The sequence below is a fragment of the Notolepis coatsorum genome (genome assembly GCF_963971535.1).
Source record: "Notolepis coatsorum genome assembly, chromosome: 2".
NCBI lineage: Eukaryota > Metazoa > Chordata > Actinopteri > Aulopiformes > Paralepididae > Notolepis > Notolepis coatsorum.
Genome location: NC_140166.1, coordinates 127299425 through 127310143, shown reverse-complemented (window position 1 = coordinate 127310143; position 10719 = coordinate 127299425). Strand labels below are relative to the sequence as shown.

The window sequence follows — 10719 nt, the reverse complement described above, 5'->3', positions numbered from 1 at the left end:
AAACACCGTCCTTACACTCCTTCTATTGCCCATCTATTGAGTTATAGCTCTTCTCACTGCCGGGGCTGAACTAAAGAGGGAGAGACAGATTCCTGATCTGGCCTATTCCCAGAAGCACACTTTACACGGCTATCGGTTTCCCCCTGGTGTCTCCAGAGAGGAACTACTGCCGTTCCATCAGGGCCTTTCAGGGACAATCCACCGGCCGACTCATCTGCATTACGGCTGATCTAGGCCTCAAACTGTCACATATCCGGCCATCACCCGCCGCCCCAAAAACTAAAATGAGAAACACTCACTGCACGTGCGGGCTGAACAATAACACTGTTATCTGTTAGGATGCGTTCTCTGCCGCCCTGTGTGTGTGTGTGTGTGTGCGCTCCTTCCAGCTCAGTCTTAGATCATATTTGTCCATCTGGCTGCCAAACCAATGGAACATTCCAAAAACGTCAGCTGTGCAATCTATCACAATTTTCTAAATCTATTAACTTTCTTTTTTTGTGGCCGGCCTCTCCCGAAGCCCGATCTTTAAAAACCGTGGTTGTTCAACAATTATGATAACTGCAACAGGGGGAATTAGAGGACCTCCGCCTCATTCATCTCCCGGCCCCTCCTCCGCAGCGACACGGCTAAATGAAAAATGGACATGCTTTAAGAAGTATTGATTCCAGCTTTAAACAAAAGGTACACTCAATATTATTTAGCCCTAAATACATCTTTGTTATCTGTGCAGGAGTCGCAGTTACTGCTCCGTCCTCATAATCGTGGGCACAAAAATAATAGGCCAATTCCCTCCGAATTGACCTGGACAGGCATGTTTGGGCTCCTTCTCCAAGTGATGCATAACCTGGGTGTATAGTAACGCTGGCTTTCGATGACTACCCAAATTGAGTGAGACAAATTGATCCATCCTAATCTTAACAAAAGTACTATTAAATCAATGAGACACATTGGACATTAGGATTACAGGCATGCAGCACTTTTTTATTTTTTGTGTATGGAACTTGAAATATTGAACTCACAAATCATTTATTGACATAGTTTGCTTGTTTGTTATCACGATATTTCTCAAAGGAAAGAGGTGATTTTAAAAGGGGACTGTAGAAATCTCATGTCTTAGGCTAGATTTACACTGCCAATTCAAATCAATTTTATATTTTCAATGCCGTTTAAGAATGAAAAAAGGAAGAAAACAAACTTGGGAGGTGCGTCACGTTTCTTGAAAAGATAACAGTCGGGGTAAACGGTCAAAACGAAGCTAGGCAGCACATACGGTAAGTTATTACCACTCAACGACTTCAGGGGAGGATTCAACACATTCATACCGGAATATCATAATAGTTAAAACTAACTTCACGGTTAGGGTTTAGGCGAGGCTATCAAAAAAGTGGGTCTCAGTAGTCAATCATAATCATTAATCATAATCATGATATTCAAGTACAAGGACCTCCATTTAATGACATATTCAAAACTAATTTAAAGGGTTCATGGCTAGAAAAACAAATCATCAAAACTATCATCAATGATGTGAATCAGAGAACAGGGGAAGCCAATTTCTATATGATTTTAAAGAAAATTGGAAAAAACATTCGCAAATCGTCAAATTATAGTAACTATTTGTAGCCTATATTCCCATACAATAGACCTACATGATACAGTATTTCTCAGGGCAACAAAAAAAACATACAGAATTATAATTCTTTGGGATCAGCCATGATTTAGTTCCAAACCACAACAAAAAAATATCAACCATTTACAGTTTCTTATTAAATCACTGATAAAGAGACAACATTTTGAAATTATTTTCCACTTTCATTGTCCGAATGAACAAAATGTTCAGCACCAAGTAGAAATATTGTCCCACACCTCAGCAGCACACATTAATTTCTCAGCTTCTTTCTTTTCTCATAACGGTTTGTGCAACACTGACATTACTTTGTCCTAATACTTTTTGCAATGAAGTATCCAAGCCCAATGAAGTTAGCACTTTGGAGTGATGACTACACAATCCATAATCTTAACATCATAAATAGAGGTCTGTTTTACTTTAGTGTTTACAAATATAAAAAAATGTAAACAACCCTTTTATGTTTAGCTGTCTTACATGACTAAAGAAATATCTTCTATCCAATAAATCACTATGTAAAATAAAAATAAAAAAGCAGTGGGGTGACAATGTTGGAACAGTGGGGGCTGCATACGGGCGATCGTGGATTGTGTCGTCACTGCCTGATCTCTCAAACTCCTTATTCAACCAGCTTCCGCTCATTTGCATGGAAGACCATTACAGTACAGGTATATCTACCAAAGGTCTCCATCCCACTGTCAAAAGCCAGGCAACAAATCTGGTCATATAGGCTTTACCACTGCCATCAATCAACCAGACCCCGTTTCTCTATTAATACTATGGCTTTCCTTTTAAGACATCTGCCGAGATGCTTCCTGAGGTGCTCGTTGCGGCTGAAGCCCCTGCCGCAGTAAAGGCACGGATACGGCTTCTCCCCCGAGTGGATCTTCCTGTGAGTCTTCACCTGTGCCTTGTAACGAAAGCTGTTCCCACAAATGTCACACGTGTACGGACGCGCGTCGGAGTGGACGGCCATGTGCAAGTCCCGCGACCCTTTGCAGCTGAAGGCGCGGCCGCAAATGGCGCACGCGTAGGGCTTCTCCCCGGTGTGTCTCCTCTTGTGTTTGGTGAGGTCCCCGGACTGAGCAAAGCGCGCCTCACACTGGTCACACGCGTAGGGTCTCTCGCCGGTGTGGGTGCGTCGGTGGTTGTAGAGGTGGGCCAGGCGCTTGAAGCGCTTGTTGCAGACCGTGCAGTGGTACGGCCTCTCGCCCGTGTGTTTGCGCAGGTGGATCTTGAGTATCCCCAGGCTGGCCACCTTCAGGCCACACTCCCCGCACTGGTGCCTCTTGTCGTGGATCCTGCGGTGATACTTCAGGTTGTTCTTGCTACTGAAGCTCTTGCCGCACTCCGAACAGGCGAACGTCTCGCTGGACGGGAAATGGACAAGCGTGTGTCTGTTTAGAGTCTGCTTGTAGGCGAACGTCTGCCCGCATTCCGAGCAGGAGAAGGGTTTCTCGCCGGTGTGCATGATCATGTGTTTGCGCAGGATGGCCGCCTCCGAGAACTTCTTCTCGCACACCTTGCACTCGTGCGGCTTGAGCCCGGTGTGTATCTTCATGTGTTTACGGAGAGAACCCACATCCGAAGAGGTCTTACCGCACTCTTTACAGGAAAACGGCTTCTCGCCGGTGTGCAGAAGCATGTGCCTACGCAGACTCTGAGGGGTTTTCATGGTCTTGCCGCACTCTTTACACTTCACACCTATGACGAGGGACACCGGCTTTGTGAATTCAGGATGAGCGAAGCTGGTTTTGGTCTTCCTGCCGACACACTGGTGGGGCCCCTGTCCCCAGGACTTCCTGAAGCTCCTCCTGCAGTCGGAGCACCGCAGGTGGCCCCTGTGCATGTGGACAGACATGTCGTGCCAACTCTGACAGTGGTTCCTTAGGTTCCTCAAGTAATCAAAGCTACAGGCGCAGACGGGGCACGTGTAGAGTTTCTTGGGAGGAGCGGTAGGGTGCGCCTGGTTCACGTGCACAATTAGTTGCCTCGAAAGCGGGAAAGTGCACGTGCACTGGGAACAGCCGTGTGCGGCCGCGGGTTCCTGTTGGGCCTGGCGCCTGGAGGACTGTCGTCTCACCGTGTCGATGTACTCCTCGCGGTGGTGAGACTTCACATGCTGCTCCAGGAACGACGCCTCGGTGAAGGAGTTGGTGCAGTATGGACACGGGTAGAACTCTGGGATTTGAGCTAGAGGGGGAATAGAGATGGAAAAAAAAACAAGGCGGAAAGCAAAAGGTGATACGTGAGGACATGGAAGAGAAAACAGAAGTAAAAATATGCTAGATTCTGCATTACGGACGCATCGGCAGACAATCGACCCGTCTCAAACCCTGCCCTCTTCTCTTGATTCTCTAGTGACAACTGTCGCAAACAGTGTGTCAGAGGGAAGCAACCGTTGTGATTGGAGGATCAAAAAAAAGAGGGTTGGGTTTGAGATATGTCAACTGGCATCGGACGATATAAAAAGCACAATTGGTGCAATCTTATTTTTACAGACGCTATTTAGCCGATTGTAGAATTGGCATTCTTTTCAGACCTTTATACGGTTAAGTTTTGCTCGGTGTGCGTGTTAAGCGAGCAAAAGAATAACACTGACGAGGAGCTTTCTGGGTCATTTGCTTTCTGTAATATATATTAATGATATTTCCTATGTATTGGCCAATTCTCTGGGGCACTACAGTATATTTGCAGATGATATAACAGTGTATACTGCAGAAGACTTTTAAGGAGAAATAGGAGACGTATTAAAACTGGAGCTTGGGAGAGTCAAAATAATCTGAATAAGCTTGTGCATTTTTATTTATTTATTATGTTTTTAGTTTTTTTTATTGGCCTTTTACTACCGGGCAGTCCGGTAGAGAGAGAGAGAGCGCGAGGAAGAACTGGAGATAGACGGGGGGGGGGGAGACATTCAGCAAGGGTCGTCGGGTCCGGGAGTCGAACCCGGGACGGCCGTGTTGCGAGGCAGCGCAGTACATGGTGTGCTACTTGAGCACCCCATGCTTGTGCATTTTCTAATCCGAATCCTTTACTTCTGTTGTGATAATTGGACATAAATCTTATATACATATACCAATGTGTCCTGAGAGCTTGGCTCTCAGCCGCCCCAAGAATCTCCACCGACAGACGTCACCTGGCAGAGAGCAGCCTTCTAGCGACCTGCAGACTATCTTCAATTGTAGTAGGAGGCACAACAGGAGAAATGTTGAGGATATAGTACCTGCAGTTCAATGGAGGTCGACTCTCCACTAAGTGATGTCATCCAGGGGAGTTTCTTGGGGGACGATAAGGCCAAGCTCTCGACACACAGTATCACAACTATCACATGACCTCCTCACAATAGGACGATTCAGGTGAAAATGCCCAAAATGCCCCTTTAACATGAAGAAAACTAAAGTGATGGTGATTATTAGTGATGCAGACACCGATACTGGTATCGGATACCGGTCTGATCCAACGCTAAAATAGAATATCAGTATCAGAGAATTTTCTGGATACTAAAATCGGACACCAAGAAACATGCAGAAGAGGCCGGAAACCAAAGCAGTGACTTTGATTTGCTGCAATTTTTACACGTTAACTATCTCTCATGGAGAACAACAATGTATTATATATCAATCAGGGCTGTCATCTTTTAACATTCAAAGCTTCTATTGAAGTATTCGAACGAAGCTTCGAATGTCTATAATAAAAAAATTCAGAAAATTTTAATTACATTTCGAAGTATTCGAACGAAGCTTCGAATGTCTATAATAAAAAAATTCGAAAATTTTTAATTACATTTCTTTTTTATAGACATTCGAAGCTTCGTTCGAATACTTCAATAGAAGCTTCGAATGTTAAAAAATGACATTGGGTACAGCCCTGATTGATATATAATACATTGTTCTCCATGAGAGTTAGTTAACGTGTACAAATTGCAGCAAATCAAAGTCACTGCTTTTGAATAAAGTGATTAATCTGATTAAATGAGTATTTTTCTTTTATTAAATCAACTTTCTTCATCAGTTTCGTCAATAAATAATCCAATAAGGGCACGGTTGGTATGAAAGTGATGGTGACGTCTTATAGTATAATATTATAATATTAGTGTAGCCTATTCTTTAACTGCAACTGTGAAGAAACCCCCCATTGGTTTAAACAGATTGAATAGACAGAAAAAAAGATTTTAAAAATAAATAAATAATTATTAAAAATTAAAGATTCTAATGTTGATTTAGAATTCGAATGTCAACATTATGATCGAAGCTTCGAAGCATTCGGTACAGCCCATCATGCGGAAGCGGAGCTAATGATGGAGCATCGCCGTCGGTTGTGTGATAGTAAAGGGTTAACCGTCTGTCGTGTGGCAGTGAAAGGGTTAAAAGTAATAGATTCGATCAGTACTCGGTATCGGCCGATACCCAAAGCCCAGGTAAAGGACTGAAAAAGTTGGATCGGTGCATCCCTACTCCCTAGTAATTATCTCTAGTAGGAAAAGGCTAATTCAGCCCTCTCAGTGCAGAAGGAGTATTCTGTCAAACAACCAGAATGGCCCAGAATGGGCTGTTTTTTTACCTCAAAACGGGTGCTTTTCAAAATGCTCTCAAACGGAAATGAAGCGATAAAAACCAATCTGCCTGGACAGCACTGACTGAAAATGATTCTTTGATAAGCGACGGGCAGATTAGACACATAGCCATAATTTAAAACATAGATTAGGCGATATTAACGTTAACATTGAAGTGGATGGTGGCATTCAAGCACTAAGTCGTGCGCCCCCTGGGCACTGAAAGTGTTAATGAAAAAGAAAATCTATGCATATTCAGCATGATAATAGGGAGGTGTAGTGGTTATGTCATTGGTGTTTCCCGTGCAGTCCACCCTCCTTGAAATTGCCTTGCATTTCCAATGGACCCATTTCTAAATCATCTCGTCTAAAACAAATAACGATCACGCAAGTAATCGTAAAAGTAGCAAAATAACAACGTTTATGTTTTCGTTCACTGAGGAACTACGTTCACTTTGGCGCTGCTGACTGACGTCACCACAGCGTAGACTCCTGGCTGTATTAAGATGACAGCACTGAACGACAGGCTGGTAAGTGTAGTTATTTTTTAACAACAAAATAAAACCCTTATAACTAACTTTATTTCAACCAAAAATGCTTTTTTTCTTTTTTCCCCTCCATTTTCCTCCGATTTTCTCCCATCCCAATGTTAGTCGTTATGCCAATTCCCAATCCCCTTCCCGGTCGCTGCGCACTTACCCCCCACAGTCGGTCTGGGAGAGTGGAGGCTACCACGTGCTTCCTCCGACACACGTCCAGCCAATCAACCGCTTCTTTTCACCTGGCAGCGCGGATTCTCATTGAGAGGGCGTAGCGTGTGGAAGGATCACACTATCCGCGCTTAGCAGGCGCCCCGACCGAACTGTATGAGTCGCTGTTTACAACGACCCGGACCCACCCCGCCAGCTTCTCCCACCCTCTAATACTGCCAATTGTATTAGTGTGAACGGCCAGCCAAGCTGGTGACAACCCCGGAGCTGTGAGCTGGATTCGAACAGGCGAATCCAGCTCACAGCTCCGGGGTTGGTGACGAACGCAATCTCCGCTACGCCACCTAACCGGCCTAACCAAAAATGCTTTTAACAATAATGTTAATGATAGAACGGAACTCATTTTGTGCAAAAATGGAAAGCTTGCCAATGTTCATCATGAGGCAGAATTATTACAATAGCCGATAATAGGGCTGCACGATTAATCATTTTTTAATCAAAATCGTGATTTGGAATGATGCAATTATCAAATCGCAAAAAAAAAATATTCGCAATTTTTTTAACCAGGAAGTCCCATTGAGATACAAGATCGGTTTGGGAGAGGGAGGTAAGGGCTTTTAGATTGTGTGTGTTGTGAAGTTTACACTTCAGAGAGGGAGAGTAAAGTACAGAAAAAAAGGTACCGTTGGGTACCGGTATCGATTCCCAGGTAAAAAGAAACATTTTCAGACTCCGTGTCCTGAAGAGAAGACCCACCGCGTAGGACAGATGCAAGCCGCATTTTACAATAAACCTCTGTGGGGCTGCTTTAAAAAAATGATAATCGCAAATTTAATCACAATCGCAATATCTGTCAGAAAAATCGCAATTAGATTATTTCCCAAAATCGTGCAGCCCTAGCCGATGATACATTTTCCCAATGATAAATCCCTATACGGGCGGACCGCACAGGAAACTAAAGTGACGTCAGACTACACCTCCCTATAGCTGCATTATGACTTACTTGCAGCGCCCGTCTCTGGGATCATCCCTCTCTCACTTTCTCTCTTCACGACGGTGTCCAGACCTTCAAACATCCATTTCCCAATCCCTGTTCCAATAGCACCCGGCGGTTCCTTTTTCATTTGCTTTAAGTTGAGACTATATATGTTCTCTTGGTTATTGTCCAGTTCTTCTCTATTGCTACACTGTGGAATATTCTTCAAAGGACTTCCAGGGCCTTTTGTCATCATCTTGTTGACAACACGATGGTCCACCTCAGTTTGTAAATAATCATCTTTGGGGAGTGCATGTCCCCTTTTTGTTGATTTGGTTACCTTGTTGATTGTGTGACGGTCCTCTTCAATTTGTACAGTTTTCTTTTTAGGTCGTCCTGGGCCCTTTTTAAGGAGACAATGATTATCGTTTTGTAGTGTACTCTTCTTTACCTTAATAGTAGACTTGATCCTTTTGTCAACCAGGGAGAATTGTTCCTCCTCAGTTGACTGGCCTATCATAACTGTCTTTTTAGGTCGTCCCGGGCCCTTTTTAAGGAGACAATGATTATCATTTAGTAGTGTACTCTTCTTTACCTTAATAATAGACTTGGTCCTCTTTTTGAGATGTCCAGGTCCTCTTTTGGCTGATTGAGTCATCTCTGTGACTGATAAGGAACTTTCTTCCACTACTTGTTTAGTCTTTTTGGGACGTCCAGGTCCTCTTTTGGCTGATTGAGTCATCTCTGTGACAGATAACGAACATTCTTCCTCCACTTGTTTAGTCTTTTTGAGATGTCCCGGTCCTCTTTTGGCAGACTTGATAATGCCATTGACTAATGGCGTACCTTCCTTCTCAGCATGTGCAGTTTCGTTAGTGTACTTTGTTCTCCTTTTCACTGATTTCATAAGTTCATTGTACAGTGAGGAACAATTGCATGTGTGCTCTGCAGTCTTTTTTAGTCGTCCTGGCCCTATTTTGGCAGACTGAGTGTCAAACTCATGCAAGCAGGGATGGTCTTCATCAGTCTGTGCAATCTTTTTGGGGCGTCCAGGTCCCCTTTTTGTTGATTTGATCATCTTTACTCGGCTTGGAGTCTTGGCCTCTTCCTCTTTGGTCAATCTCTACACACAAGACAAAATAGATTGATTGATTGATTGAAAACTTTATTAACAGATTGCAGAATGGGTACATTACAGTTCAATACATACAATTGTTAAGGGGATGCAGACCAGAGAAAGACGTTCGTCTTGTTTACATCAGGGTCCCCCATTTCCAATTCATCATAACATAGTAAAACATAGTAAGGTGTTGAGCAGCACAGTAGATGAGTATACAGCTAGCCAGCAAAACACTACAGGGCTATCATGCAGCTAACTAACGTGGTTGCTTAGAATATAAACCTACACATTCCAATTAAACTTTAACGTTAGCCATGAACCCAATGTATGCTTCGTCATCAGACTAAATGCTATAATGTCACATACCCTGCTAGTTATTATTATTTTATTTAAATAAGGGTCCGTGGTCCTGGTCCATATTTAGCCTGCTGGCCACGTTAGCTCGCCTCGGAGTCTGGAGTGTTTTCAGTGCTAACGTTATAGCTGACTGGCTAACAAACTTGCATCCCATAATAAACCTACATCATGGCCTTTTACGCGTCTGTTTCTACCCGTTTGCCACGCTGTGCATGTAGCTTAAACTCACACCACCGGTAAGCTACAGGAAAAACACATACTCCTCGCGACTAATGAATCGTGCAATACTCACAAAGTTATAATAATAACAATAACCGCTGCTAGGTAGCGAGACGAGAGGACGACCACAACACTCACTGCAGGCTCGAGCCACGCCACGCCCACATGTGTAGCGCGCGCTCAGAGAGTAGGGGGTATCTGCAGAGCCGCAGAGCCAGGCTGGACAATAGGGGGTATCTGCAGAGCCGGAGAGCCAGGCTGGACAATAGGGGGTATCTGCAGAGCCGCAGAGCCAGGCTGGACCAATAGGGGGTATCTGCAGAGCCGCAGAGCCAGGCTGGACCAATAGGGGGTATCTGCAGAGCCGCAGAGCCAGGCTGGACCAATAGGGGGTATCTGCAGAGCCGCAGAGCCAGGCTGGACCAATAGGGGGTATCTGCAGAGCCGCAGAGCCAGGCTGGACGGGTTGGAGGCGGTCTGGACAAGTATTAGTGGTCTGGACAAGTATTTGCACTACTGCGCACCATTTTCAACTTCACTTTCGTCTCGTTTACATAGATCCCCCATTTTCAACTTACCTTCCCCCATTTTCAACCTTAACTTTCGTCTCGTTTACATAGGTACATAGACAGTAATGTTACATCTAGACATTTATGACATGTAATAATAGAGTAAACTTGTACATAGACAGTAATGTTACATCTAGACATACCAGATCTAGTAATAATAGAGTAAACTTAACTTTCGTCTCAGTAACAATGTTCATAAAGTGTACATCTAGACATTTATGACATACCAGATCTAGTAATAAATAGAGTAAACTTAACTTTCGTCTCAGTAACAATGTTCATAAAGTGTTGAGTGCTACAGTGTAGGTTAGTTTATTAGGACAAGTGCATGACAGTAAGGTTAGTTAGGGTTAGATTTTTTTTATTTAGATAATGGTTGAAGTAGTGAGTCTTTAGTCGACGGCGAAAGATTAGATGGGATTCGGCTGTCCTAACTGGGGTGGGTAGTTCATTCCACCATTGTGGGGCAAGGACTGAGAATAGGCGACTTCTCTTTGATGACCCGACTTCTCTTTGATGACCCTCCCGGAGCTTGGATAGGAGTAGGAATAAACTGTACATATACAGCACTGTTTGAACCTGGCAC

The 10719-nt window shown here is 43.9% G+C and overlaps 1 protein-coding gene across 1 annotated transcript; it reads right to left on the bottom strand.

Annotated features, from left to right (window-relative positions):
- Nucleotides 1-975: 975 nt before the first annotated feature.
- Nucleotides 976-8922, bottom strand: LOC311223939 (uncharacterized protein). The gene is made up of 2 exons (XM_084308715.1): nucleotides 7896-8922; nucleotides 976-3820 (listed from the first exon to the last, which is right to left on the bottom strand). Exons 1-2 carry the CDS (start codon nucleotides 8773-8775, stop codon nucleotides 2373-2375), a joined length of 2328 nt encoding a protein of 775 aa, XP_084164841.1. The 5' UTR covers nucleotides 8776-8922; the 3' UTR covers nucleotides 976-2372.
- Between the last annotated feature and the right edge of the window lie 1797 nt (nucleotides 8923-10719).

Coding starts and splice junctions, on each gene's coding strand:
- LOC311223939 (XM_084308715.1), bottom strand. CDS start 8,775: ATGAAATCAGTGAAAAGGAGAACAAAGTACACTAACGAAACTGCACAT. Junction 3,821..7,895: donor CCCAGAGACGGGCGCTGCAA/GTAAGTCATAAT, acceptor TTCCCCCTCTAG/CTCAAATCCCAGAGTTCTAC.